Source organism: Passer montanus, unplaced genomic scaffold (genome assembly GCF_014805655.1).
Source record: "Passer montanus isolate IOZ18808 unplaced genomic scaffold, ASM1480565v1 scaffold35, whole genome shotgun sequence".
Lineage (NCBI taxonomy): Eukaryota > Metazoa > Chordata > Aves > Passeriformes > Passeridae > Passer > Passer montanus.
In genome coordinates this window covers 8,235,124-8,261,549 of record NW_024368263.1, presented here as the reverse complement: position 1 = coordinate 8,261,549, position 26,426 = coordinate 8,235,124, and the positions used below count along the sequence as shown (strand labels likewise).

The following is a 26,426-nucleotide window of genomic DNA, read 5'->3' as shown; positions in this document are numbered from 1 at the left end:
CTTTCCCTCCCCCCCCATTTTTTCTCCCTTTCCTCCCCCCCCTTTTTTTCCTCCCCTTTTCCCCCCTTTTTCCTCCCTTTCCCCCCGCTTTTTTCCCTCCCTTGGGGTCCAGGACCCTGCAGAGGCTCCAGCTGCTCTGGGGGTGCTGGGGTGAGCCTGGCCATGTGGATAAATTGAACTGGGGTGTACTGGGGTGTACTGGGAGCACCCTGGCAGCTCAGGCTGGCCCTGCTGGTGGCAGGGGTGCCCCCTGGGCTGGGCAGGGCCCTGTGCAGCCCAGCTCCCCCAGCCCAGCCCTGCCCCCTGCCCTGCCTCAGCCCCTCCCTGGCAGCCCCAGCCAATGCAGGGCTCTGCCTGCAGGCTCCTCCGAGGTGATGTGTTTCCATAGAGACACAGCTTTGCTTGCTGGGGCATCTGATGGGAAATTCTGCCTTTGCTCTTAAATCTTGATATCCTTACGTGAGGTTTTTTTTATGTTTATTTCTGTTTTTCCCCCCCAGCTGTTCTCTGTGGTGCTGCTGGGCTGGGCTCAGCCACCAGGAGCAAACACCTGCAGCCCCTTTCCCTGCAGCCTGGCACAGCTTTTCCTCTGCCTGGGCTGCACTTTGGGTTTTTCTCTGTCCCAGGTGCAGCAGGAAATCATCCCCAGCCCTCCCCAGGCACTCTGGGATCAAATACTCCCTTCAAACAACATCAGGAACGAACTCAGCTCTGCTGAGGCTCCTAATGAAGCCAAGTGGAAAAGTTGGGCCAGGAAAGTGCCCTGCCAATGTCTTCATCTTCCACCTGCCTTCCCCACCTCCTTTTCCAGCATTTCCTGCTCCCCAGTGTCCCTTGGTGTTCCCATTCCCACCCCAGGGATCCCACAGGAGGGTGGCCAGGCCAGGCTTTAATGAGGATTTAATTGCAGCCCAGCCCTGGGTGTGAAGCTCATGGCTCTGTTTATTCTGAATTTTAACATAAAAGCAGCTGTGAGGCTCCACAGGCACAGGGGCACTGCTGGATCCCTGGGTTTGGGGCTGAGGAAAAGCCCAGAATTTGGGGAATCCTGCACTGAATCCCTGTGCAAGGAGGTGCCAGCCCTGGGAGAGGTTTGGGTTTAAATCCTGCTGTGTTGGGAGGGATTCCCACCAGGGAGGGCACAGATCTGGAGTCACTGGTTGGATTTTTGTCTCCTGTCCCACTGCTGGAGCCCAGTGAGGCTTTGGGGTCCCTCAGCTGCCTCCTGCCTGCTCCACATTTTCCCAGTCCTGCTGCATTTATGGCACTGTGGCATCTTTGGAGCACCAAGGCTGTGAAAATGCCCCAGATCCACTCTGGGTCCCTGGCTCGGTGGGGCTGGAGTGGGGGGAAGGTGTGGGCAGTCCTCAGTGTCCCAGTGGTCCCAGTTTGTTGATCCAGGGGGATTTTCCTGTTTTGTGCTGCCCTTGCTGGTTTGGGGCGCTGGGGCCTGGGTGCTGTCCCTGGCTGGGCCGTGCAGGGCTCTGGGGTCAGTGTGAATTTGTCACTTAACCCGGGGTGCTGGCAGGAATCCTCCCCTTTGGTCACCCCTGGGGTCAGCTGAACCAGCTCTGACCCTGCCCTGGGCGGGCAGGAGCTCCAGGTGATCCTAAATCCCCAAATCCCACCCTGAGCTCAGGGCTGGGCTGAGGAGAGGCTGCTACAGGACTCCCTTGCACCCTGGGGTGTTCTGTAAATCCATCACAAAGCCTCCCAGCACCTGGGGTTACCAGAATAAATGGAATAAATCCCTTTTCCTCCACCTGGGGCTGGCTCAGGGCTGTGTCACCACTCCCCAGGAGCCCCGAGCTGTGGGATCCTGGCAGGATCTGGGGGCTGAGCTCTGCCAGGGCTCTGTTTGCCGTGGGGAAATGATATCTTAACGTGAGCTGACAACATAATTCTCCAGAGCCTCTCCCTGTTGCCTGTGTTTCCACGCTGGGGTGTGTGGTTGTTTTTTAAAGGAGGTGGCATTTGAAATATGAGGTTTGACAGCCGTGCTGAAGCCTGACATGACAACCCTCGTTCCTCTTACTCACAGCAGCTCAGATTTACACAACCCCAGGGACTGACTGCTGTCTGCAGCACTGGCAGCTCCTTCCTCCCTCCCTTCTCTGGAGGGCTGAGGGTGCCAGAGCCTGCTGAGCCCCTGAGCTGGGCAGCAGCTCCTCTTGAGGGGCTGGAGCTGCAGGAGAGGAGCTTTGGGTTGGAAGTTGGGGAGGAATTTCCTCAGAGGTGTTGGGACACTGGCAGGAGGTTTGGGTTGGAAGTTGGGAAGGAATTCTCTGGGATGCAGTTGGGACACTGGCACAGGTGCCCAGAGCAGCTGTGGCTGCCCCTGGGTCCCTGGCAGTGCCCAAGGCCAGGCTGGAGCCACGTGGGACAGTGGCAGGTGTCCCTGCCATGGGGGCACTGGGTGGGATTTAAGGTCTTTTCCTGCCCAAACCATTCTGGGGCTCTGAGCATCCTGCCAAGGGAATTTCCTGGGGCTGCTGGGCAGAGCTGGGGTCACCTTCCCACAGCAGCCTCCTGCTGCAGCTCTGGGCTCTGCTCCTTCCCCTGATCCTGCACCCATTTTTCCACTGGGATTTCAGCTTCCCTTCCATCCCAGGGATTCTCACTGCTCCCCTTCTGTCCCCAGGTGATGCTGGCAGCGTCCTACTGGTCCCTGCTGGCCCCAGCCATCGAGCTGGCCCAGGAATCTGGGACCTTTGGGGCCTTCTCCTTCTTCCCAGTGGCTGCTGGCTTTGCCCTGGGGGCAGCGTTCGTGTTCGGGGCCGACCTGCTGCTGCCAGAGCTGGTGAGTGGGGCTGGGATCATCCCAGAGCTGTGAGTGGGACTGGGCTGGGATCATCCCAGAGCTGTGAGTGGGACTGGGCTGGGATCATCCCAGAGCTGTGAGTGGGACTGGGCTGGGATCATCCCAGAGCTGTGAGTGGGGATTGTGGGGCTGGGATCATCCCAGAGAGAGCTGTGAGTGGGACTGGGCTGGGATCATCCCAGAGCTGTGAGTGGGGCTGGGATCATCCCAGAGCTGTGAGTGGGGATTGTGGGGCTGGGATCATCCCAGAGCTGTGAGTGGGGATCGTGGGGCTGGGATCATCCCAGAGCTGTGAGTGGGACTGGGCTGGGATCATCCCAGAGCTGTGAGTGGGGATTGTGGGGCTAGGGGCTCACCCCAGTGCTGCTCAGAGGGAATTCCCAGTTTGGGAGCTCATCCCAGTGCTGTCAGAGGGAATTCCCAGTTTGGGGCCTCCTCCCAGTTCTGTCAGAGGGAATTCCAGGCTGGGGGTTCCTGCCCTTCCTGCAGCTGCAGGGAAGAGCAGCTGGTAGCTGGGCATGGGTGGATTCTCTCCAGATTTAATGAATTTGAGATTTCCCTGAGCCCTGGCTGGCTCTGGCAGTGCTGGATGCAGCTTTAGACTTGCTGGGCTCTGTTTTTTTTTTTAATCTTCCTGCTTTTTTCCCCCTTCACACTTTGCTTTTGTTCTTTTTGCTGGCAGTGCTGCTCACACAGCTCAGGTGTGACCTCGTGTCCCAGCCCAGGGGCTGCATTTGCAGAGCTGCCAGCCCTGGCAGTGCTGCTCAGTGCCAGCAGGCAGCCTGAGACTGGTGCTAAAATTACAAATAAATGGGGAGCTGGTGGATTTCTGCAGCTGGGAACACGAGAATGGTGCACTCAGTGAAGAGATTTCCACACATTTCCAGGGAGATCCTTCAATTTTCATGTTTAGTTTAGTGGGATTTTATTGGTCTGTGGTTATGAGGAAGGAGTGGGAGGTTTTAAGGAGTCTGTAGCACCAACCTTCCCCTTTCCCTGGCTTTTGGAGCCTCTCCTGACAGGTCCCAGCTCCAGTCAGGTGCATCCTCAGCTGGGAGGAGAATTGCTGGGTGTAGTGGGGTCACTCTGGGTTGGTTTGAAAAGCCAGGTGTCTGCTAAGGAAGGCAGGAGCCTCCCCTGAAATGGAAAATGTAAACTTCTTCCTTTGCCACAGGGTGTCAGGTTGTGTCTGACCCTCTCAGTGTTGTTTGGGTTTACTGCATTGTTTATTTTATTATTTTCTTCCCTAATAAAGAACTGTTATTCCTGCCCCCCTTTTTCTTTTTTTTTTTGCCTGAGTGCCCCTTAATTTAAAATTTATAGCAATTCAGAGGGAGGGGGTTTGCATTTTCCATTTCAGGGGAGGCTCCTGCCTTCCTCAGCAGGCACCTGTCTGTCCAAACCAAGACACGAATGAACAGCAGAGAACTGCCCCAGCTCTGACAGATGGAACTGGACACACAGCCCCAGCCTAAGCCACACTCCCAGTGCCAGGGGATGAAATGCCCCTGGTGGGACTCTCCTCACCCTCTCTGGTTTTTTGGGGGCTCCCAGATGCTCTGCAGGATTCAGGAGCTGCTCTTGTCTCCCTTGGGAGCTGTTTGGCTTTCCCTGCTGCTCTTCCTGTCCCAAGGTGTCCCCTGGGCTGGATCCTCTGCCTTGGGCTGGTGCTGCCCAGCAGGGTGGAGGAGCAGCTGGAGCACAAAGCCTGGGTGTTCCTGCTGGTTGGGCTTTTTACTGGGTGTTCCTTGGGGAAAGTGGAATTCCTGTGTGGGGATAGCAGGGTGGAGTGACAGGGACAGCAGGGAGGGTGCTGGCCTTGCAGGGAGCAGAGCAGGTATAAAAACATCCAATATTCCCCCAAATCCAGCTGCAGTGCTGCTGGGAGCAGTGCAGGTATGAAAACATCCAATATTTCCCCAAATCCAGGTGCAGTGGTGCTGGGAGCAGTGCAGGTATAAAAACATCCAATATTTCCTCAAATCCAGCTGCAGTGCTGCTGGGAGCAGTGAAGGTATAAAACCATCCAATATTTCCCCAAATCCAGGTGCAGTGCTGCTGGGAGCAGAGCTCTTCTCTCCTGGCTGCTTTGCTCCGTGTGGGAATTCTGCACAGGGAGGATTTACACCCTCAGAGGAGCTCAGGGAGGGTTTTTATCCCAAAATAGTGCTGCTGTGTGTGTTCCCCCTGGAGAAGGGGCAGGAGCCCCCCTGTCAGGGTGTGCTTGATCCAAACCCTGCTTTTCCTCCCCGTGGGTGCCTTGGGAAGGGCCAGGAGAGCTGGCACAGGGTGGGGGGCTCTGTGTGCCCTGCCTGGAGCAGCAGGAATGGCTCCAGGAGCTGGGCAGTGCCCTCAGGATGGGGATTTGGGGATGCTTTGGGCAGAGAACAGAGGTTAGAGCTGAGTGTGTTGAAATGAAAACCAAAGTTTGGTGAGGCTTGAGGCACCCCCGGGCTGGGAATGTGCCCTGGAGCCATCTCCCTTCCTCTGGAGCCCAGGTTTCCCCCGGGGTTGGTGAATGGGTCCCTCTGGGCTCTCTGTGCCCCTGGGGCTGGCAGGGCAGCAGGAAGGAGCACTGCCAGCCTGGCACAGCTCCAGGCTGCCCAACAAGCCCCTCTAAAAGCTTTTATCGACTCCTTATCAGCCCAGCCCTGCTCTGCTGGCTGCCAGAAGGGTTTTTGTCCTGCCTCAGCCCTGCTGGAGCATCCCAGTGTGTGCTCCTGGCAGAGGAAGGGTTAAACTCCCGAGCAGCTGGAGTCATTCCATCCCTCACAAAAGGCAGATCTAATCTGTTACATCTTTATCTTTGCCTTTTCCCCGGTGTTTGTTCATCCTCCAGCTGAGGAGGAGATGCTGGTGGGGCTTGGCAAACCTCCCCAGGAAATCTGGGGGCACTTGGAGGGCGAGGGCACGGCAAAAACACATCCAGGGGTTTGGGAAATGAGTTCTCCTTTATTTCCCTGGCATGGAGCCTCCCATTTAACCTGATTTTTTTCTTTAAAGAGGCTTTCAGCTGGGGCTTGAGGAGGTTTTGGGTGCTGATGGGGCTGGGTGAGCCTCTGGTGCCTTTCCTAAAAAGGGTTTGGGGCTCAGCATCTCCACTGCCAAGACCCAAAGCCTCTGAGGGAAAGTTTACTTGAAAATTCAGTGCAGCAGGTCCCTGATGGCTCAGCAGCTATTTTGGGTCTACTGAAAGGCATAAGAATGGTGGAATTAAGTGTTATTATGCTCATCCTTCAAAGCTGTCGTGCAGCTCTGCTGCCTTGGGTGGGTTTTGTCAGACTTTGGTGTTTTATTGGGTTTGGGATGTTCTTCTTGCCCTTCCTGGGCAATCCCACAAGGGGCCAGAGGATTCCTCAGCCCTGGCTCTGGGTTTCAGGCAGTCCCTGGCTGCTTTTGCTGCTGGATTTTCAGGTGCAGGTGAAAACTGGAAGCACCAGGAGCTGGCCCAGCTGCCCAGGGCAGGTGGATCCCCATCCCTGAGGGGTTTAAAGCTGGATGTGGCACTTGGGGACATGGCATGGTGGCACTCGGTGTTCTCAGAGGGCTTTTCCCCCCTGAGTCATCCCACCACTCTCTGTGAGCCCCCAGGAGCTGTCCTGGGCAGTTCTGAGGGTGTTCCCAAGCCCCCGTGGTGGGTTTGGGGGCTCTGGGAGCTCCCTGGCTCCTGCTTTGGATGGGTCCCAGCCTCTGGGCAAGCAGGAATTCCCTGCTGGGACTGGGACAGGAGCAGGGAGAGGGAGCTGGTCCTGCTGGGAGCTGCAAACCCCCAGGAGCTGCCTCAGCTCCTGCTCTTCCCACTCCTGTGCCTGCCTGCTGCCATCATTACCGAATTAAACAGGATAATGAGCCTTAATCAGCCTCATCTCCTCTCCCTGCAGGCTCCACGTGGCTCGGGCACCTCTGTGAGCACAGGCAGGAGCCCCATCCCTGCTCGGGGGCTGCAGGAGCAGCAGGGGTTAATCAATAACCCAGGCAAGGCTGCTGGGCCACCGCAGCTCCAGCAGGAGCTGCCAACACTTGGGGTGTAAAAGATGATCAGGGAGGGAGGATGGGCGGCCAGGGCTGTGATTCCAACCTGGAAATGCCATCTCCATTGGATTTTAGGGTTGTTTTTGATTTTAGGGTTGTTTTTTTTTTTCCCTTCTCTGCTGGGTACAGGGTTGGTGGTTTTGTTTTGCTCCTGAGTACAGAGGAAATCAATAAAGCCTCATGTGATGGGCAGAGCATTCTTTGGGTTCAAACAAACAGCAGCTGAAGCCTTTTAAAAACCCTTTGTGGGCTGGGGCTTTGCTCACCCCTCATCCCACAGAGGCAGCACAGCCAAAATCCCTCTCTGGGATTGTCCCACACCTGTTTTGGGAATAATTCAGGCTCTGCTCTGCAGCTGCCCTGAGGATTCCCTGGGCAGGGTCAGGATGCTCCTGAATCCCCCTGACCCCTCCAAAGTGAATTTTCTTGGTGCTCCTGCCCTTTTCTGGATGTGCTTGAGGGCTCTTTGGAACTATGGTTTGGGACTGGATGTTTTGTACAGTCAATTTTGGGCTATTTTGGGCAAGAGCTCTTGGGAAGGCTTGGAGAGCTGATGATCCCCTCGTGCCTGGCTCAGAATGTGCCTTCAGGGTGAATATTTTGCCTTCTGAACCCACACAAGTCCCTTTCTGGGAGGGAAGGCTGGGAACTGAGCATGGAGGAGGCTGCAGGAGGAGGAAGGACCATCAAGGTGTGGCTGCACATTGTTTAAAATCCCAATTTTTCCCTCAGGCCCAAACCACAGCTAGATTAGACCATGGGGAGCAGCTTTTTTTTGGGAGAGGGGGGCACTAGGAAGAGATTCCTGGTAAATAACTGCATTTTAGGGAGAATTGCTCCCAGGAAAAGGTGCCAGGCCCTGGGAGGAGTTGGAGTTCCCATCCCTGGAGGTGGCACTTGGGGCTCTGGGCTGGGGACAGGGACACAGCTGGGACTCTGAGATCTTGGAGGGCTTTTCCACCTCAATAATTCAGGGATTTTGGGACTCTCCACGTGGTGGGGCAAGGCAGGGCAGTGCTGGGTGCTCCTGGAGGATGCCTGGAAGCTGCTCCTGCCTCTCTGTGGTGGGTTCATCATTCCAGGAGGAGCAGGGGAACTGCAGGGTCTGCTGGTTGATCAGCAGCACCGAGATTCCTCTGATGCAATTTGCCACTCCTGAGGGACCTGCCCAGCTCCCATTCCCGTTTTAATCTGCTTTTCCTCTTCAGCTGTGACTCCCAGCCAGGTAATTAGCTGCACAACCTCATTGCTGGGGCAGGTGGAGGGTTTTCAAGGCAGGATTTTCTGCTTTATTAAGTTTTGGAGTGTGGAGCTTTTCCCTGCTGGAGGGGGAGGATGGAGCTGGGGGCTCCTGCATTCCTGCTTTGCTCAGATTTCCTTTGCTCAGGGCAAAACAAACAGCAGCCCTTGTGTTTGTTTGGTTTTGTGGAGCCCTGGCCCTTTTCCACAGGCTCTGGGAGGAAGGAGGGATCTGGCTCTGAGGATGAAAAACTTTGATTTTTGGGAATGTAGCAAAGCCTCCCATTGGGAAACCTCATTCCTTTCCGTCTCCAAATAACCCAGAGTTACCTGGGCAGCTTGGGGTTACCTGGGTTTAATTAATTTATCAATTAACCCCAACCCAGAGGTTACAGATCCATGAGGGATTGATCCCTATCTCCTGTCCCAGGTGGGATTTGTGCCATGGAAATCTCTGACCACCAAACCCACCCCTGGGATCCTGGGAAGGACTCAGAGCCCCCAAATGTTTCTTTTCCATCTTTATCCATGGAAAACCTGGCTGCTTCCCACCCCTGCCCTGCCCCTGGGCACCAGTTCAGCGCTTGGAGCCCAGTGGTGGCTGGATAGATCAGAATTATTTGCCAAAAACCCCCACAAAATCCTAATTATCCTAATTTCTACCCAAGCATTTTGCTTTATTAATGAAGGTAAAGGCTTATTTACTGCCGCAGTGCAATTTGTCAGCTGCTCTTAATTAGAATTCTCTCTCATTATGCATCAAACATTTCATGAAAGCATTATTTGGGAAGCCCCAGAGCTGGAGCTGCAGAGCTCCCTGATTCTGAGCTGGGCTTAAATCCCCCCCTGCCCTGGTCAGGTTTGTGGGGTCTGGAGCAGTTTCATGGGCTGGGGTGAAAAATCCCTCTGGGAAAGAGCAGGGACTGAGCAATCCTGGCTTAATTCTTAATTCTTCCTTCCACGAGCTCCTGCTCTGCACAGAGCCCTCTCCATCATCCCCTCTCCACCCTGAGCCTCTTCCCCCTGGAGCAGGAATTGCTGGGAAGGCTCCTGGTATTCCATGGGCTTTTCCCACCTCCTGACTGACATTCCATGGGCTTTTCCCACCTCCTGACTGACATTCCATGGGCTTTTCCCACCTCCTGACTGACATTCCCTGGGCTTTTCCCACCTCCTGCTCTGACATTCCAGGGGCTTTTCCCACCTCCTGACTGACATTCCATGGGCTTTTCCCACCTCCTGCTTTGACATTCCATGGGCTTTTCCCACCTCCTGACTGACATTCCATGGGCTTTTCCCACCTCCTGACTGACATTCCAGGGGCTTTTCCCACCTCCTGACTGACATTCCATGGGCTTTTCCCTCTTCCTGCTCTTATATTCCCTGGGCTTTTCCTTCCTTCTGCTCTGATATTCCATGGGTTTTTCTCTCCTGGTTGTGACATTCCATGGGCTTTTCCCTCCTCCTAGCTCTGGTATTCGCTGGGCTTTTCCCTCTTCCTGATCTGATATTCCCTGGGCTTTTCCCTCCTCCTGGCTCTGTTGTTCCCTTGGCTTTTCCCTCCTCCTGCTCTGATATTCCATGGGCTTTTCCCTCCTCCTGGCTCTGATATTCCATGGGTTTTTCTCTCCTGGCTCTGGTATTCCATGGGCTTTTCTCCTCTTCTGATCTGATATTCCATGATCTTTTCCTTCCTGGCTCTGATGTTCCCTGGGCTTTTCCCTCCTCCTGCTCTGATATTCCATGGGCTTCTCCTTCTTCCTGGCTCAGCCTTTGCTGCCAGAGTTTTGCTTTCTGTCTGGGCCTGGCTCAGGCTGGTAAAAGAGAATTTTCCCACAAGGAGGAGCACCCAAGGATCTCCTCCCTGCCCTCCCCTGCCTCCTGCACCAGCCCCTGTTTATCCGGGGCTGTGGCTGCTCCCCCACGTTTTGATCTCAAAATGTGCCTTTGAATCTGCTCGGAGCAGAACCCCAAATTAATTCCTCCACGGTGAAAGGCAAACCTGCCATTAAGGTGTCAGGGAAGCAGCAGGAGAGGTTCTGGCACTGCCTGGGGGAGGCAGGAGGGGGGAGCTGCTTCTGAGGGGATCCCCACGGCTCTGGAGCTGCAGGGGAAGCTCTGACTCACCCAGGAGGGTTTGCTGCTTTTTTATGCCAAGGTGGGGATTAAATGTATGAGAGGGTATTTCTTGTTGGGACTCAGATGTTTATTAGTTCTTTTCTATGTCACAAACCCTGAGTTCTACAGCACTTCACTCTAACAAACTAAAAATGGAGCCCCATCTCTCTCTGCAAGGCCTTTTAAGGATAAACTGTCTAAGAAATGACACTTAAATTATTTTTATTTTTAACCTAATAACTAACTACCTGTGGCCTGCAATGGAAACTTTATTTAATTACACAAAACCACCCAAACCCATGGAGAAGGAGCAGCCTCCACCACAAAACCTCCATCTTGCTCTATGTATGTTACTATATTCTAAACCCTTAAACTCTGAGGTTTCCACCCTGTGATATCACACACTTCTATTCAAACTCCACACCCACAATCCCAGTTCTGTAATTTAATTTTGGCAGCTTCTCCACGACCTTGGGTAAATTCAGTGTTCTCCCGGGGGTCAGTGCCTGGCAGCACAGAAAGTCTCCAATTCCCAGTAACCAGGGTTCCAACACCTCAGTCTGCTCCAGGGAGCTGCAGAGCCAGCTCTGGGCCTCCTGTGTCCCCAGGGAGGGCACATTCCCAAGGAAGGACATTCCCAATGGATGCTCAGTGGCCCCTTGGCTCGTGGCTGATGGTGGGATGTGGCACATTCCTACTGGACAAAATCCCACAAAAGCCATCCCAGGGCTGCTCCTGGCTGGGATGGGGCAGGAGGGGCTTGTGATAGATGAACAATACGATGATTGACTCTCACAATTAACAGACAAATCTCATGTACGTAGGTCAAGAGAAGTTTTATAGGTTTGTAGTTATGTTTGACACCTGGTGTTGTTATGGGACAGTCAGGGTTGGGACATTTGGGAGGGTCGGGTTGTCCCTATGGTGACAGCTGGGCTCCAGTCAGGATTTGAAGATATGAACAGGAGACAAGTGCCACACAGATGGCAAATGCAATCCAATCTGGGACAAGGATTTAAACTCTGCCGCTGGGCAGGGAAGGAGGACTCGATGGACAGAACTTTGGGAGGGGTTAAAGGGTTAAAAGGTGAAACCTCCCTTGTGGGGGTGAATGCTTGGTGGGGAAATGCTTTGCTCATTTTCTCTATTCAGTCTGCTGTTGTATTTTTGACAAGGTTTAACAAACCTTTCTGGAATGATGAGAAGTGAGTGGCCATTTCTCCCAGGCTGGAGCTGCTCCCTGGGAGTGCTGAGCCCTCACTCACGTCCTCAGGGCTGGCTGAGCATGCAGAGGAAGCCGTGTGTTAAAATAATGGAATTAGGCACTGCTGCCTCTTCATTTGGGGCTGATGGATGGCTGCCTGGGCCCTGCTGCATCCTGCCAGAGCTCACCCTTCCCCAGCAATTCCCTCTGCAGAATCCTTGCTGAGGGAATATTGGGGAGGAATGAGCTGGTAATTGAAGGTTTGTTTGCTTTTTCCTCTCACCCTGGCTAAAAGCCTGTGAAAATCCACGTGGGAAAAGGGGTGGAACTGGTCCCTGCCAGGGTTTAATAACTGTGTGCAGAACAGCTCCTGTTGATCCCATCTGGTTATTAAAATCTCAGACAATTAAAGTCTCACATTGTGGGGCACAAACCTCTCTGAGGGTGCTTGGAAAATAAAACCCCACCAGGAAAATACCCCTGAAGGTCTGGCTGTGGCTGGAGCAGGCAAATCTCCTCCCAGCACACAACTGGGAGTGATCTCCATCCTAACTGGTTTTGCTGGGTTCAAATTCTCTGCTTGGAGCAATTATTCCATGGAAAAATGAATTCTGCTGCTTGTGCTTGGGGCTTTTCCAGGTTTCCTGGGGGGAAGGAGGTTGGTGACAGGAAACTCCTGATGCTGCAGGGATGAGGTTTGTTTTGGTTTTGTTGTTTGTTTTTTTGGCCAAAGCAGGGAAAACATTCCCGTGCTTTTATTTTGGTGTGGCAGAGGTTACAAAAGCCAGCCTGCCTTGTGCTGTGTCAGAGAAACACCCCGAGGGGATGGGAGTGTGTCCCCTCCTGCTGCCCTGCCTGCAGCCCCCTGCCTGTTCTCCTCCCTCCTGGGAAGGGAACAGCCCCAACGAGCCAGGGGGAAACCCCAGGGGCTTATTTTTGATGGTTTATTTGGCTTAAATGTTGTATAAACTGAAGGATGGGTTGGGCTGTGCCCACCTCCCCTGGTGGTTTGGGTGCCAGTGATGCTCCCTGTGCCCCTTTTGGGTGCCAGTGATGCTCCCTGTGCCCCTTTTGGGTGCCAGTGATGCTCCCTGTGCCCCTTTTGGGTGCCAGTGATGCTCCCTGTGCCCCTTTTGGGTGCCAGTGATGCTCCCTGTGCCCCTTTTGGGGGCCAGTGATGCTCCCTGTGCCTGTTTTAGATGCCAGTGATGTTCCTTGTGCCTCTTTTGGGTGCCAGTGATGCTCCCTGTGCCCCTTTTGGGTGCCAGTGATGCTCCCTGTGCCTGTTTTAGATGCCAGTGATGTTCTCTGTGCCCTTTTTGGGTGCCAGTGATGCTCCCTGTGCCCCTTTGGGTGAAGTTCAGTTATAAACCAATGCAGTGCAGAGTCTGGGAAATAAACCAGCTGAAACTTGAGGCATCATTTCCCCCTTCAGAGGTTTTATGCCTTTACCTCTGCTGCCCTGAGCCGCCCTCCCCTCCTGCTGCTGTCCCTGCTCTGTTATCTCTGTGTGTTATCACTCACTGAGTGTGAAACTGGAGCTGCTGGGCCCCACCTGACCCAGGATTTTTATTCTCCCTTATCTTTGTGCCTGCTGCTGGACAAGTTTGGGATATTATTTTTATTCTTTGCTTTTTAAAGAAAGCAGTGAAATGGATTCTGTTCCTCTTTGCCATTGTGGTGCTTTCTCCATCAGCTTTGCAGGGCCTTTGCCAGGGCATTTTCCCTGGAAAGTCTTGCACAGCAGGAGCAGCATCTGTGACCTTCCTGGGCAAGCAGCACCTCCAGCTTTGGCCCTGAGTGTTCTGACCACCCTCAGTCCATCAGGATTTCTTTATCAATTCACTCTCCTGCCTTGGCCTGGAGGAGAAGAGCAGATTATTTCTCTGAGGTGTCAGTCTCCAATTCTTTTTAAAATTGGCTTCAGATCAATTAAAATCTTGGGCAGGGGGATGTGATCCCAAATCCTTGCTTTGCCTAAAAAGATTATTTTTTTTAATCTAAAAGAATACCCATTTTGTATTGAAAAGGATCCCTTTTTTTAAGGGATGTGATCCCAAATCCTTGCTTTCGCTAAAAGGATACATGTTTTTAAATCTAAAGGAATACCTATTTTGTATCAAAAGGATCCATTTTTTTCCCATATAAAAGACACCTTTTTTTCCCATATAAAGGATCCATTTTTTTCAGAGGGATGTGATCCCAAATCCTTGCTTTCCCTAAAAGGATACATTTTTTAAAATCTAAAAGAATACCCATTTTGTATCAAAAAGGATCCCTCTTTTAAGGGATCTGATCCCAAATCCTTGCTTTGCCTAAAAAGATTATTATTTTTTTTTAATCTAAAAGCATACCTATTTTATATCAAAATACATTTTTTAAAATCTAAAAGAATACCCGTTTATCATTTTTTATGAAAAATGATCCCTTTTTTTCAGAGGGATGTGATCCCAAATCCTTGCTTTCCCTAAAAGGATACATTTTTTAAAATCTAAAAGAATACCCGTTTATCATTTTTTATGAAAAATGATCCCTTTTTTTCAGAGGGATGTGATCCCAAATCCTTGCTTTGCCTAAAAAGATTATTTTTTTAATCTAAAAGCATACCTATTTTATATCAAAAAGGATCCCTTTTTTCCCATATACAGAATCCCTTTTTCCCCATATAAAGGACACCTTTTCCCATATAAAGAACACCCCTTTTCCTACACAAAGGATATTTTCCCCCTCATTTTTTCCTCCACCCAGGCTCAGGCCAATCCCACACCTTCCCTCCACGAGCAGAGCAGTGCAGTGGGAGCTCCCACATCCCAGAACAGTTTTTCCTCCAAGTTCTTCCTGTCCAAATCTCTCGCTTTCTGCAGTAATCAACCCCCGTGGTTATTTCAGCTGACGCTAATTACTGCCACGAACTAATTAATGCCGGTTGCCTTTCCTCTCCTCTCTGCAATGTTTTGAACCCACTGACACATTCCAATTAAGGGCCTCCTGCAGGCTCGGGGCTGGCGTGACTCAGAGCAGCCTCAGCTGGCATCGCTCGTGCGCTCTCCTGAAGGTCACCAATATTGTCACAGATTGTCCCTGCCGGCAGGGAGGCCTCCTGACCTTCCCACATCCACCTGGCATTGCCTCCAGCTCCGGGCAGCTTTGGGGGTTTGGTGGTTTTGGGGGTGCTGCTCCTTTGCAGGGGTGGGAATCTCTTTGGTTTTAGCAGGACAGCGAGGATGGGAAGAGGCTTGGGGCAAGGCACGGAGGGACAGCACACGGGGAATGGCTCCAGAGGGCAGGGGGTGTTCTATTTGCCTCCCCCAAACAGGTCTCATGAGCCCTTGGAGGTCTGTAACACACCCAAGATAGCTCAGCTACCTTTGGAGGCATAAAAATCAGCAGGATGGATCTGTGGCAGCAATGGAAACAAAAAGGTTTAATAAAAGGCAAAATAACAAACAGAAAAACCCATCCAGGGGCAAGAGGTCTTTGCTCCTGGTGAAACACCTCACAAGAGCCATTAGTTTCTTTGTTCACTTCTTTTCTAGAAAATTGCTCAGATTTCTGTCCAATTGGCCATCCTTAAGTTTGAGGTGAAGTCCCCCAGTTCTGTGAGGGGCTTTTCACCTGAAATCAGTGAGAGAAACTGCTGGGCTTCTTTCCTGTTTAGGGGGACAAAGGATGGTTTGGTCACCCCATCAACAGGGAGCACATTGCTACAAGGGAGGGATGGGATGTTGGGGCAAATCCTTCCCTGTGAGCATGGGCTGGGATGGGATTCCCAGATTTGCTGTGGCTGCTCCATGCCTGGCAGTGTCCCAGGCCAGGCTGGATGGGGTTTGGAGCACCTGGGACAGCGGGAGGTGTCCCTGCCATGGCAAGGATGGGATTTAAAGTCATTCCCACCCAAACCATTCCAGGATTCTGTGACAGGATTCCATGACTCCCTCACCCCACAGCAGGATGAGCCCCTGAACTCCCATCCCCTCATTCCTTATCCAAACAAAATTCCCCTTTTCCTCTCCTGGCTCTCAGGACTTGGCTCTCTCTGGACTCTCAGCATCCAGGCTTTGCTGGAAGTCTCCTCCTTCCCTCCTGGCTCTCCCAGTCCTGAGGGACTGGATCCCCCCTCCTCAGGCTGCCCTGCTGGGTCAGTGGAGGTGAGAGCTCCCAGCTGAACTGCAGATATGTCATTGGTATTAACAGCCCCGCTCAGACTCGTTATGCAAATGAGGGGAGAGGAGCCAACTGAGTTATTCATCTTTAACCTTTGTTTTGGGTTCGCGTGACCCCCCCCAGTGAGGCTCCTGCTGCTGCTCTGGCTCAGGCTGCTGGGTTCTTCTGCTGCCTCAACCCCAGGGCTGCACCCTGCTCCTGGGGGTGATCCCAGCTGGATATCCCTCCCTGGGAGTGATCCCACCTGGATATCCCTCCCTGGGGCTGATCCCAGGTGATCCCAGCTGGATATCCCTCCCTGGGGGTGCTCCTGGGGGTGATCCCAGCTGGATATCCCTCCCTGGGGCTGATCCCAGGTGATCCCAGCTGCACATCCCTCCCTGGGGGTGCTCCAGGTGATCCCAGCTGGATATCCCTCCCTAGGGGTGATGCCACCTGGATATCCCTCCCTGGGAGTGCTCCAGGTGATCCCAGCTGGATATCCCTCCCTGGGGGTGCTCCTGGGGGTGATCCCACCTGGATATCCCTCCCTAGGGGTGCTCCTGGAGGTGATCCCAGCTGCACATCCCTCCCTGGGGGTGATCCCACCTGGATATCCCTCTCTAGGGGTGATTCCAGGTGATCTGATTCCAGCTGATCCCACCTGCACATCCCTCCCTGGGGGTGCATTCCCAGCCCTGCAGGGAGGAGGGGACTCAGGGTGACACCAGGTCACAAGTCACCGCCAGGGACACGTTCCCTTCTCCCAGCTGTGCTCCTGTGCCTCTAATCCCGAGGTTCCTCCTGCTTCTGTAGCTCCAGGTGGGTTTGAGGAACTGAGGACATCCAGAAACACCCACCTGGATGGATGCCTGTTGATCAGGAGCTGCAGTGATGGGAAATGGGGGATACAGAGGGCAGGGCTGGATGGGAAATGGGGCAGGAATCCTTCCTGTGGTGGTGGGGAGGGGCTGGGATGGGATTCCAGGGGAGCTGTGCCTGCCCCAGGCCAGGCTGGACAGGGCTTGGAGCACTCTGGGCCAGTGACAGGTGTCCCTGCCATGGCAGGGGTGGCACTGGATGGACTTTAAGGTCCCTTTGCAGCCTGATGCCACAGCTCGGTGCAGAAGCTGCTGTGGAACATCCCCATCAATCCCAATCCATCCCAAAGCCCTGGGCACCGCAGGATGGGGCGGGGGCAGCTCTGGGATGTGCTGACGTGTCTGTGTTGCCTTGCAGGGGTTCCCTGGCCCTTCCCACGCCGCCCTGGCCCTGGGCTGTGAGCAGCGAGCCCTGAAGGAGAAGCAGGAGCAGGAGCAGGCCCCAGGCTGGGATTGCAGCAGCAGCGAGCTGGCCATCAGGATAGGTAGAGCTGGGCTGCAGCCAGGCAAGCATCCTGTCATATACCACCCCAGAGGGCACAGAGCCCCTGCTCCCTGGCACCGGGCTGCCAGCCCAGCTCCCAGGGTTTGCTCCTTTCCTTTCCTTTCCTTTCCTTTCCTTTCCTTTCCCAAAGCCACTTGCACTGTCTGGGCCATGAATTATTTATTGATCAGGAGCTCTCTGCGGTGCTGGAGCAGTGAAACCCTGGGGTTATTTCCAGTTCTGCCCCTGGGGCTCCCCCAGTCCCAGCTGTCCCCCCTCATTCCGGGGTGAATCCAGTCACAGCTCTCTTCTCCTTAAACGGATTTTAAGGAAGGAATTTTGGGTGCCTTTTTGGGATTCTCCAGCCCCCAGGGTGTGTCTGGGGTGGGTGGTGGGGACACGTCCCCTGAGACAGCACAAGTGGCTCTTCCTCCACTCAACAGCTCTCCAGGAGACAAAGCAAATGCAATTTAGCAAATTAATTTTATTTCTCCTCTGATTATTTGCTCGGAATTGTGGTTTAAAACATCACGAGTGCAACTGGGAGCAGATTGATTTCAAGGAATGGTCCTTCCCTTTACAAGGAGTAGCACTGCTCCCTTCTTAAATCAGCCTTTTATTTAACCACATTGCTTAATTGCACGTTTCCTAAAACGCTGCAAATCCTCAGGATTTGAAGCAGCAGCCTGGCTTTTTCCAGAGGGATGGGAGGATTTTTTCTGCTCCATGCAATGAGCTTTGCATCCTCCGAGTCCTTCGGAGGCAGCTGCAGGGGGGTTGATGTTTTTGTCAGGTGGAAACTTCCCATCCCAGGCACAGTTTAATTTTATTCTTGAAGGGGAAGCAGAAGTGCTCAGCCCTGCAGTTCTCAGCAGCTCGAGCTGCTGAGGTTTTTATGTTTTCATCTCCTTTTAGTTGCAGACAATAACAGTGCAAATGGTTTTGGGAATAGAAAATTTCCATTAGGCTTTGTTGTTTTTTTTCCCCTCTCTCTGGGGAAATGGTATTAAGGACCTACAATACATTAATTCTTTTATTGTCTTTTCCTTTTTTCCCCCCTTTCTTTCTAGTGAAATAAACTCGGTATTTTCACAAAATACCCGCAGCCTTCCAAGAAAGCTGCTTTCCCCAGGGCTGGGTAGTGCCTGCCTGGCCCTGGGGAAGCTCTGGGAACATAATGGGTGTTTTCAAAGTCTAATGGGTACTAAGTGGAATATTTCAGGCTTAATCACTGTTGAATCATTGACCCTTCCTTCATATTTACATCTTTTTAAATCGCTAAAGCTGTGAAAACAAAGGAAAATCCCAAAGCAGCAGCTGCCTTGTTCTGCCTGGGGAGGGATGGGGGTGAGAGCAGGGAGCTGGGATGGGAAATGTGGGAAATCTCTGCAGGGCCCTGCTGGGGGGCTGGGGATGCATTTTTAGCCTGGATTTGGGGTGTGCTTTGAGGCTTTGGGGTGGCTTTGGGGTGACTTTGAGGCTTTGGGGTGGCTTTGAGGCTTTGGGGTGTGCTCACACTCCCAGCTGTCACCAAGCCAGGAGGTTTCCTTCACACCTAGGAGGAGGAGGTGGAGGAAAGGTGGGGGTTACATCTGTCCCTCATCTGCTCTAGGGGGGAGAGAAAAAGCCTCATTTTGCCTTTTTTCCCCTCAGTCAGCAGCGTTTTGGGGCAGCCCAGGCTGGTGGAAGGTGTCCCCTGGCAGGGATGGAATTAGGATGAGCTTTGAGCTCCCCCCCAACCCATTCCATGGCTGCTCTTCCCCCTCATCCCAAATCCTCTGGGTTTCCATCCCCTGCTTTTGCTGGGGCTCTGCTCCAGCCTGTCCTGAATAGAATTAAATTACTGGAGGTCAGAGGAAAATTTTTGAAATCAGTACAATCAAGGCCAGAAATATGCTATTGTCATGGAGGCCAAAGTGTGAAAACACAAATGAGTTACAGGGTTGCCAAATTTCTTGATGCATCTCTAGTATCTCAGGTAAATTTTTAGTTTTCCTGTAAGCTTCAGCGCCTGAATCCTTTTGGGGTGGAATCATAAATTTAATGGAAAGTGAAGTAAAATTTCAGCCCTTCATCCCAAATCCTTCGGGTTTCCATCACCTGGGTTTGCTGGGCTCTGCTCCAGCCCCTCTCCAGCCTGTTCTGGGCAGAATTACGATTTTTTGGGAGTTGCTAAAAGGTGCCTGTGGCTGCCTGGAGTAAGGTGTGTGTATCCCTGGCAAATGCAGAATGGGTGGATTCGCCCTGAATTGCACTGAGAACTCTGTCTGGACTGGTTGATGAGTGGGATAATCACCAGGCTTTAATTACTCCAAGGGAGAGAGACTCCAGCCTTGTCTCTGATAGCTCTGGGTAGGCAAGGGCTGTCATTTGTGTTTCTGTGCTGGGGATGGAGCTCAGGGGGTTTGTCCCCAGCTGGTGGAGCCCTCCGGGGTGCCAGGAGTGCCCTGGCCGGGCTGTGCCCCCCTGCCCTGCTCCTAAACCCCCTGAGCAGCCCAGGGCTGGGGCCAGCCCCTCCTTCTGCCTTTTCCAGGTGCTCAGTGCAGAGGAAATGGCCAGGGCAGGGTCAGTGCAGGGCTGGAGGCCAGGCCTGACCCCGCTGTGTTCTGGGGCAGTTCCCAGAAAGGATTTCCAGGCAGCAGAGCACCTGGAAACCCGAGCTGTGACTCAGGACAGCTGGCTATGGAACAGCTGCTGCCTCCTGCTGCTGATTCAGATCCCAGCCCTGGGGCTGAGTGGGACATGCTGCTCCCTGGAGCATCCCCCACAGCTGGGAGAGCTCTGGGGCACAGCAGGGCGGGTGCAGAGCTGGGGAAAATCCCAAATATCCCTGGGTGCCCAGGCAGGAGCTCCAGGGAGGGAAGGGCAGAGGAATTTCTCAACTCCAAAGAAGTGGCTGAGGAAGCAGCAGGAGAAGCAGCAGCAGCATCTCTGCTGCTCGTCATCCACCCCAGAGCCAGGGATGTGAGTCTGGCTCCTGGAGAGAGATTTTACAGGAGCCTGGAGTGACAGGACAGGGAGGAACAGCTTCAGACTGACAGGAAGAGGAGTGGGATTGATGTTCGTGAGAAATCCATCCCTGGGAGGGAAAAATCCTTCCTTGGGAGGGGGAAATCTGTACCTTGGAGGACAGAATCTGTCCCTGGGAGGGTGAAATCCATCCCTAGGAGGGTGAAATGCTTCCCTGTGAGGACAAAATCCTTCCCTTGGAGGACAAAATCTGTCCCTGGGAGGGGGAAATCCTTCCTTGGGAGGGCAAAATCCATTCCTGGGAGGACAAAATCTGTCCCTGGCAGGGCAAAATCCATCCCTGTAAGGGTGGAGAGGGGCTGGGATGGAATTCCCAGAGGAGCTGTGGCTGCCCCATCCCCAGAAGTGTCCAAGGCCAGGTTGCAGCACCCTGGGCTGGTGGAAGGTGTTGATCCCTGGATCACCTGGATCATCCCTAATTTCCCTTCCCTGCTCCGTGGTGCCCCTGGCTGCAGCAGGGTGAAGTCACTGCTGGCACTGAGGGCAGCCAGGCTCTGCTGGAATGACTCATTGGCTTTTGCTGGGCAGTGATTTAGGAGCTGGTGCCCTGGCATCCCTGCCTGGCTGCTCAGGAGCAGATCCAGATGGATTTCATGGCTCTAAAAAGCACCCTGTGTTTGCAGCAGCGTCTGTAAGAAATGAAATTTTGTTAAACTCATTACTTAAACGAGCTGGGAGCTCTGGGGGAGCTGCACAGACACCTCATTACATAGAAATTGTATTTTTTTCCCCTCAAATTGGAGCTGCTGTATCACATCTGAGGCCCAGGTGGGGATTTGGCTGGAGCTGGGGACAGCCCTGCTGTGGTGCCAGGACCTGCTGGCCCCTTGCAGCAGCATCACCCCTTCCTAAGCTCATTTTTTGCCATTTTTCCCTTATTTTTCCCCTCCAAAGGAAGTTTCCATGCACCAGGGCTGCCCCAGGGGCTGCACAGGAGAGGCAGCAGAAGCTGCTCATGTAGAATCTCCTTTTCTCAGTGCACTGGAGTGAGCTGGGGAGATAAAAACACCTGGGAACCAAGACAGAGAGAGAGCACCAGCTGAATTTTGGGCTTGGCACTGATGCTTGAGGCAGCACATCAGTGGGGCTTGTCCTTCGAGCCAAAAAATCCCAATTTTTCCCTGTTTCTTCTGAGAAAGAAGGGAAACCCTGAGGGGAAGCAATGCCCAGCTCTCTCACAGGAGCAGCCTGTGGGTTTTCTCCTCCTTCCCTCCCTCCCTGAGCAGAAGCAGAGGCTGTGAGGGAGAAATGATGGATCCAAACCCTGGGGATTGATCGGGGTCATTCAGCCAGAGCCTCCTGTGTGCATCCAGAAAGTTCATTAAGCTTATATAACACAAAACTCCTGCCTAAAAATGAGCTAAAAAGGGGTTGTTGCCCAGTTTTTAACCATCCCAGCTCTGTGAGGGATAATTCTGACACGTTCACATTATAGGCTTAAATACAAATTAAGGAAAACAGAGGTTAGGTTAGAAAAAATACCTTCACGTGCAAAATCAGTGCTGCTGCTCTGCAAATCACTTCTTTTTGCCTCTAAGCCAAAGGAATAGCACATCCTACAAGCAATGCAAACTCATTTTCCAGACTTAATATGTGAAAAAACAAATAGAGATTCCTCATGTTGCAAAATTAATCATGATTTGTTGAGATTTTTTTTGCTCCAGATAATGATGATTTTAATTACAGTAAGGTTTCATTTGCATATATCCCAATCTCACCAAGCTAAGAACAGTTCAGATCCATTGCAAAAAGACATGGCTCAGACATGGCTGCTCCTTCCACCAGTTATCCAATTATCACCCACTGTTATCAAGGTTTCATTTCCTGGCTGCACCTCACAGTCTGTTGAATTCTGCACCTGCATGAAATAAATTCCTTTACCTTCTTCACAAGTTCAGGTAGTAGTTTATAATTGAACAGAAAAGTCTGCAGTGTGCACTTTGAAGAATTAATTATTAAACTAAAAGCGAAAATAATTTAAGTATCATTTCTTAATTAGATCATTTAACCAAACTGCTGCTTTCCCAAGCCATCAGTCCACGGGGAGGGCTCAGAGGCAGCCTGGCTGATAAATGCCCGTGGCAGTGGCTGTGCTGGAATTCAGAATGGGGCTGTATTAATTAAACCCACCCTAATGCCCCTTTCTGAAGTGTTTTTGACCATCCCTGTCAGCCTGGGTTCCTGCTTGGCTTTTATACCTGGGCTAAATGTGGATTTATGGATCCCGAGCTGCAGAGGAAGAAATGAAATGTGGGAAATTGAGCAGAATTCCTGCAGAGGTGATGAAATGCCTGCTTCACTCAGGGTCTGTGCCCCCTCACTCCAGTCCCTGCCCTGCCCTGGCAGCAATTTCTGACTTCATTTGTTAAAGCCACCTTGACTGACTCGTGGAGGACCCAGCTCTGCAGTGAGTGAAGCACCCAGAGCAGGTTTTTCTGGGTAGAAAACTGTTGGGTTTTGGGTTTTTTCCTTTATTTTTATTGAGGTTGGGATTGAAGGTGTTTGAGATGATAGTTTGTGTTTGGATTTGGGTATTTATTATTTTTTGTAATATATATACACACACATATATAAAAAATATATATGTATATGTGTGTGTGTATATATATATATACACACATATATATACAAAAAAAAAATATGTATATGTGTGTGTATATATATACATATACAAAACTCACTGCTATAAAACCATAACATTAGTTATATATATATTAGTTATATATAACATTATATATATTAGTTATATATAACATTATATATAACATTTGTTATATATATACATTTATGTATATATAAAATATATATGTATGTGTATATATATGAATATATATTTATACATATATTTACATATATTTGTATATATAGATATATAAAAACATATATGTATGTCTAACTAATGTTATGGTTTTATAGCAGTTAGTTTTGTAGTTTTTTTATTAATAAGGCATAAAAAGGTTCATTATTTTTTATCCTAAGGTTTTTCAAGGTTAAATTTTCTAATTGAGAAATGATGCTTAAATTATTTTCACTTTTAATTTAATAATTCATTCTTCAAAGTCTGCACTACAGACTTTTCTGTTCCATTATAAACTACTACCTAAACTTATGAAGAAGAAGGTAAAGAAGAATAACTTGTTTCTGCCTTAAAATCTCTATTTTACTTCATATTTATGACTATATTCCAAATCCCTAAACTTCAAGTTTTTCACCCTGTGGTATTATACACTTCCAACTAATTACACACTCGTAATTCTGGTGTTATCCATCACTTTTGGAAGGTTGAAATCAGGATTTCCAGCTCCTGATCCCTCGGGAGATGCCAGCCTTGCAGGGGAGCCCTGGCTCTGGGTGAGCTGTGTGTGGAGCAGCCAATCTTTAATTTCAGGTGATGAAATCCATGCTTAAACTCCCAGTGATGAGCTGGGGAGGCCCCACGCTCTGGGAGCTGCAGGGAGGTTTTTTGTGGAGCCTTTTCCCAAATGGAGCCTCAGTTATGAAATTATCACCCACTGTTTTCAAGGAGGTTTAATTTCCTAGGTGTTCCTCACAGTCTGTTGAATTCTGCACCTGGATGAAATAAATTCCTCAGAAACTCCTCTCCATGCCCAGCAGCTCTGGGGGCTCCAAGATGTGAGGTGTTTTAAGTAGAAATTAATATAAATTATATTTCTATGAATATAAATATATAAATATAATATATTAATATAAATGATAATGCTCTAAACAGATACAACATTCAAAAGTGAACTTATTCAATATTAATTTTCCTAATTTACTTTTCCTCTGTTCCCGTTTCCTAGGAAATAGGAACAGAGGATAGCCAAGTTTATTTTCTAGACAGTCTCTGTAACCAGTTTATTACCTAGATCAGAATGTCAGAACTCCTAAGAATAGAGAGTTTCTAGCTGACATGAGTGGCAGTTATTTTACATTTAAAAATCTGTTCTAAAGGCAAATGTGACCTATGATGTCTGGAGAATAGCTGACTTGGAGCTCACTTTTCTTCCTCGTCTGAGTGGGGGAAGTTTCAGTCTGCTGCAGAGCAAGAAGCTCTGAGAAAACCCTGAAATTTCAAAGTTTATTAAACCAAACCAGCCAGGGGTTTGCTGAGCCCCTGGAGAGGAGCTTGCTTTGGCTCCCTTCAGCCAGCACAGGAATTCATTTCTTTTCTGGAGCTGGTTCTTCAGCTGGGAGGGGATGGGAATGATTTGGAGTCACCCTGAGGAGGGTTTGGAGGAGAGGAATGAGAAGGAGGGGATGGGAATGATTTGGAATCACCCCGAGGAAGGTTTGGAGGAGAGGAATGAGAAGGAGAGGATGGGAATGATTTGGAATCACCCTGAGGAGGATTTGGAGGAGAGGAATAAGAAGGAGAGGATGGGAATGATTTGGAGTCACCCTGAGAAGGGTTTGGAGGACAGGAATGAGAAGGAGAGGATGGGAATGATTTGGAATCACCCTGAGTAAGGCTTGGAGGAGAGGAATGAGAAGGAGAGGATGGGAATGATTTGGAATCACCCTGAGTAAGGCTTGGAGGAGAGGAATGAGAAGGAGGGGATGGGAATGAGTTGGGATCACCCCGAGGAAGGTTTGGAGGAGAGGAATGAGAAGCAGGGCTGGGAAGGGTGGGGAGCCCAGCAGCCCTGCTCTGAGCCACAAAAGGGTTATTGCCCAGATGATCCCAGCTGAACAGCGCTGTGAGGATGGTGGAGGGTGTGAAAAAGCACTGCCCCTGCAGAGGGGCTGTGGGTGCAGGGTGTGAGGTGGAAATGGGTTGCCAGAGGCTGGGAGTGACCCCAAAATGGAGCTGGGGGGACACTGGAGTGGCCGTGAGCTCCTGGGGGTGTGGGGAGCAGTTGGGCCATGTCCTGGAGACAGAAATATATAAAAATACAGTCATGGTCTGCCTGGTCCTGTCCCCTGTGCAGGTGCCCTGTTTCCTTCCCTGCAAGGGGTTTATTTAGGTCCAAAAAAGCCTGAGCTGCTTTGGGATTTTGACTCCTCTCCCTGTGCCTGCTGCTGCTTTGGGTGCTGGGACCACCCTGGCTCTGCTTCTGCTTCCTCAGCTCTGAGCACCCCAAACCTGCCCAGCCCTGGGGTGCACAGAGGGCTCTGGGGGCACCTGGGGCTGTGTTTTATTCCTTAAAACCCCTGGGGTCTTGGCAAGGCTCACAAAGGGCTCCTGAGCTGCTGGGGGTGGCAGCACCCACTGGCAGCCCTGGGCTCTTGTGGAGCTGGGAAAATGGATGAGCTTCCCTCTGCCGTGGGAAAATGGATGAACTTCCCTCTGCCCTGGGACAATGGATACATTCCCATCTTGGCTGGGATTTGGGGTGAGCTCTCCCAGCTGGTTTTGCTCCCACACACCAGTTTAACTCCAGCCTGAACCAGAGCTGGGCACCAGTGACTGGGGAGCTGCTGGGGCAGAGCTCATCCTCCTGGAGCTGGATCCCTTTTCCTCCTGCAGGATCTGGGATCTTTTTTCCTCCCTGGAACTGGGATCCCTTTTCCATCTGCAGGATCTGGGTTCCTTTTCCTCTTTGGAGCTGGGATCATTTTTCCTCCTGCAGGATTTGGGATCCTTTTTCTTTCCCAGAGCTGGGATCCTTTTTCCATCTGAAGAAGCTGGAATTCTTTTTCTTCCTGCAGGAGCAGGGATCCTTTTCTCTCCTGTAGGATCTTGGGATCCTTTTTCCTCTCTGGATCTGGGATCCCTTTTCCTCCTGCAGGATCTGGGATACTTTTTCCTCCCTGGAACTGGAATCCTTTCCCTCCTGCAGGAGCTGGGATCCTTTTTCCTCTCTGGAACTGGGATCCTTTTCCTCCTGCAGGATCTGGGATCCCTTTTCCTCCTGCAGGATGTGTGATCCCTTTTCCATCTGAAGAAGCTAGAAACCTTTTCCCTCCTGCAGGATCTGGGATCCTTCCCCTCCTGCAGGATCTGGGATCCTTTTCCCTCCCTGGAACTGGAATCCTTTCCCTCCTGCAGGAGCTGAAATCCTTTTCCCTTCCTGGAACTGGGATCCTTTTCCTCCTGCAGGATCTGGGATCCTTTCCCCTCCCTGGAACTGGGATCCTTTTCCTCCTGCAGGATCTGGGATCCTTTTCCCTCCCTGGCACTGGGATCCTTTCCCTCCTGCAGGATCTGGGATCCCTTCCTCTCCTGCAGGATCTGGGATCCTTTTCCCCTCCCTGGCACTGGGATCCTTTCCCTCCTGCAGGAGCAGGTTTCCTCTCCCTGAGTGGCTGCTCTGATGTGATCTGTGCTGTGATTTCCTTCCCATCTGATTTCCATCTCCACACATTCCTTTTCCTGGCAGCTCTGGGTGTCCTGAGCACGTTGTTCATGCCCAGGCCTCCCCTTTATGGCCCAGCCCGTGGTATATGGCACAGGATGATGGAATATGCCTGTGCCCTAAAAATCAATGTTCGAGTTCCTCCCCCTCCCACCAGGAAGCTCTCCCAGATACA

General features: G+C 51.5%; 1 protein-coding gene across 2 annotated transcripts in view; it reads left to right on the top strand.

The window, feature by feature from the left end:
- The window catches only part of SLC39A11 (solute carrier family 39 member 11), a 78,249-nt gene that overhangs the window by 4,167 nt on the left and 47,656 nt on the right, over positions 1 to 26,426 (top strand). The window contains exons 4-5 of one of the 2 annotated variants that reach the window (XM_039716317.1): positions 2,642 to 2,800; positions 16,797 to 16,923. In XM_039716317.1, the coding sequence (XP_039572251.1) occupies positions 2,642 to 2,800; positions 16,797 to 16,923 (286 nt within the window). Of the gene's footprint in view, positions 1 to 2,641; positions 2,801 to 16,796; positions 16,945 to 26,426 lie in introns of both variants that reach the window. The other variant, XM_039716316.1, reaches the window with a different exon arrangement.